Consider the following 3,675-nt stretch of genomic DNA (forward strand, 5'->3'; position numbering starts at 1 on the left):
AAAACACATGAACGAACCCATACCAAAGAGAAGCCTTACATATGTCAATACTGTAATAAAGGCTTCACACGGTCAGGTGACTTGAAAGTCCATGAACGAACTCATACCAAAGAGAAGCCTTACATATGTCAATACTGTAATAAAGGGTTTGCACATTTAAATAGTTTGAAGAGTCATAAACTAATTCATAACAAAGAGAAGCCTTACATATGTCAATACTGTAATAAAGGCTTCACACAGTCAGGTAACGAAAGTACATGAACGAATTCATACGAAAGAGAGCCTTATATATGTCAATACTGCAATAAAGGCTTCATACGGTCATGTAACTTGAAAGTACATGAACGAATTCATACAAAGTTAATCCTTAAATATGCAAATATTGCAAGAAAGGCTTCTGACAGTCTAGTTACTTGAAAACACATGAACGAATACATGCCAACACTACAAAAAAAAAGGCTTCACAGGGAAGTCTTGCACTTAAAATTGTGATGTGCTTTTTTTTTACACCGACACATGATAGGCTGCTTCTTGAAATTATAATGCGGCGTTTGGCAAGTTTACATAAAAGCTGGCAACCGATTTCTTTGTTTGCTTCGAATTTGTCCGCAGTGCAGTGTGCTTTTAATTTGGGTTCAATTTCTTGCTTGACATGAGGTTCGGTCGTTCGAGCGCCCGTGTTTATTTATGAATGGCCAAATGGCCATGTATGTACTCATTCTTGGTGGAAGAGCTATCAGCCAACAGCAGAATGATGGAAGCTGGCAGTCGGATGATTTGATCTTTCTTATGACTGGCAGCAATGGTCGAGTTAGAGGACTACTGTTGGTGAAGAAGGAAACGGAACCCACTTCACTATTTTTCCCAAGACAACCTAAATGATGAAGTCTTCTAAGAGTGGGGCAGTCACCAGCCCGGCAAACCAAGGTGATACCTCTGGCTCCGGAGGGGAAAGGAACGGGCAACAAACGTGTACCTTTGGAAGGTCCTGTAATGACGCTTCACAGGCTGATGAAAGGGCTGGAACAAAGGACAAAATCTTAAACTTAAGGCATAATAATCGTTTTGGCACATGGAATGTGAGAAGTATGACAGATGATAGCAAACTGCACATTATAGAAAGAGAAATGGGGAGATGTAATATTCCGATCTGTGGATTAGCAGAAGTCAGGTGGACTGGCAAAGGTCATTTCTCTCTTGATGATGGACATACTGTATATTATTCTGGCACTGATAGACTAAAGAGGAATGGAGTAGGTTTCATTCTATCAAGAGAAACAGCAAAATGTGTCCTCGGCTACAATCCAATCAGTGACAGACTGATAACCATCCGTCTCCAAGCAAGACCTGTCAACATCTCAGTAGTTCAGGCATATGCTCCAACCTCGACAGCAGATGATGAGACAATTGATTCCTTCTTCCATGAACTCCAAGAAACCATCAACAAAATTCCTAATAGAGATATTACCACATAATTGGGGTTAGCAATGCCAAAGGTGGAAATGACCTGGTTAACAATGATGCCGTTGGAAAGTTTGGACTGGGCAAAGCTAATGAGAGAGGGAAAGACTAGCTGATTTCTGCAACGAAAATGAGCTGATCGTAACAAACACGCTATTCCAACAGCATCCTAGACGGCTTTACACCTGGATATCTCCAGATGGGAGGACCAGAAATCAGATAGATTACATCTTAATCAAACGAAGATGGAGGTCGAGTGTGAATGTAGCAAAAACATACCCAGGAGCAGATTGTGGCTCAGATCACCAGCTTCTGGTTGCTGAAATTCGATCAAAGCTTAAGTCAGTCAAACGGGACACTCCTCCACGTAGATATGATGTTAATCGTATTAATGATCAGTACCGAGTGGAAGTCAGGAACTCTTTTCAGATACTCCTCGAACAGGAAGAAGAGTGGACACCTAATGAATTATGGGAACAAACCAAGAAGGCAATCTCTACAGCAGCACAGAACAACTTGCCGAAACCAAAGAAAAAACCCGATCGCCATGGATATCAGAGGAAGTGGGTACAATGGCAGACGAAAGACGACAGGTGAAAGCAAGAGGCATACTAACGGAGAAGGACAAAAGGCAGTATAAAGACCTAAGCAGGAGAATTCAACGCAGAACCAGACAAGATAAACAGGATTTTCTTGAAAGGAAATGCAAAGAGGTTGAATCACATTCTTCTACCAACCACTCCAGGGATCTCTTTAGAGCAGTGAAAGAAATCACAGGGAAGAAAACACCAAAGCTGGATGTAATCAAAGATGAAGATGGTGAAATTCTAACTGAGAGTGATCAAATCAAACAGAGGTGGCAACAGTACTGTCAAGGGCTGTATGCAAGTAAAGATGGTTTAGGAGGTGCAACAGAACCAATTGAGGTTGATGAAAATGAACCTGACATACTGAGATCAGAAGTGGTGATGGCAATGAAGAAAATGAGGACAGGTAAAGCACCAGGATATGATGATATCCCAGCTGAATTGATCAAAGAAACCGGAGACGAAGGAGTGGATGTGATGCACAAATTATGCAATCTTCTATGGAAAGACAAGAGCTGGCCGATAGACTGGACCAGATCAATATTCCTACCACTCCCCAAAAAGGGTGACACAAAAAAAAGAAAAAACAACAGGACCATCTCTCTAATCTCCCATGCAAGTAAGATCATGCTGTACATTACGGTTGAGAGGATCAAACAGCACATGCGTCGTGAGATCCCCCAGAGCAGGCCGGTTTTGTGGAAGGCAGAGGCACAAGAGACCAAATAGCAAACATCAGAAATATTACAGAGAAAGCTATTGAATTCAACCGTCCAATCTACATGTGCTTCATCGACTATTCAAAAGCATTTGATACTGTTCAACATCAAAAACTGTGGGACACCTTAGTATCAATGGGCTTCCCAAAACATGTGGTAGAACTGCTTAGGACACTCTATGACGATCAGGAATCAATTGTTAGAACAACATGTGGTGACAGTACCTGGTTCAAAAATCGAGCAAGGGGTGAGACAAGGATGCATTTTGTCTCCTCATCTGTTTAATGCATATGTAGAGTATATTATGCGAATGGCCCTTGAGAGTTGCAGCATTGGAATATCTGTCGGAGGCAGAACCATCAACAACTTACGGTATGCAGACGACACTACCCTACTAGCAGACAGTGCTTGTGAACTTGAGGACCTGATTGAAAGAGTGAGAATGGAGAGTGAAAACTTTGGGCTTTTTCTAAATGTAAGCAAAACCAAGGTGATGGTCATCAACCAACAAGAAGAGAACACCACTATTCATGCAGGAAACCAAGCAATTGAGGTTATCAAACAGTTCAACTTCCTTGGATCCATGATTTCAAACCAAGGCGGATGCTCTACTGAGATCAGACGTCGCATAGCAATGGCAAAAACATCAATGTGCACCATGCACAAGTTATGGAAGGACAGAAGCATCAGCAAGTCAACAAAGATTAGACTTGTCTCCTCTTTGATTTTCCCGATCGCAACATATGCGTGTGAAACGTGGGTGATCAATGCGGCAGATCAAAGAAGGATTGAAGCGTTTGAGATGTGGTGCTGGAGAAAACTTCTATGCATCCCATGGACCGCCAAAAGGACAAATGAGAGTGTTCGGCATGAAATAGGAGAAAAGTCTCACTCATCAACTCAGTGAG

The 3,675-nt window shown here is 41.9% G+C and overlaps 1 protein-coding gene across 1 annotated transcript; it reads left to right on the forward strand.

Moving 5' to 3' along the window:
* The first annotated feature begins 878 nt into the window (after positions 1–878).
* LOC140171054 (craniofacial development protein 2-like) lies at positions 879–1,475 on the forward strand. Its single transcript, XM_072194231.1, has one exon. It carries the CDS (start codon positions 879–881, stop codon positions 1,473–1,475), a length of 597 nt encoding a protein of 198 aa, XP_072050332.1.
* Positions 1,476–3,675: the final 2,200 nt, after the last annotated feature.

This window comes from Amphiura filiformis, chromosome 15 (assembly GCF_039555335.1).
Source record: "Amphiura filiformis chromosome 15, Afil_fr2py, whole genome shotgun sequence".
In the NCBI taxonomy this organism is placed as follows: Eukaryota; Metazoa; Echinodermata; class Ophiuroidea; order Amphilepidida; family Amphiuridae; genus Amphiura; species Amphiura filiformis.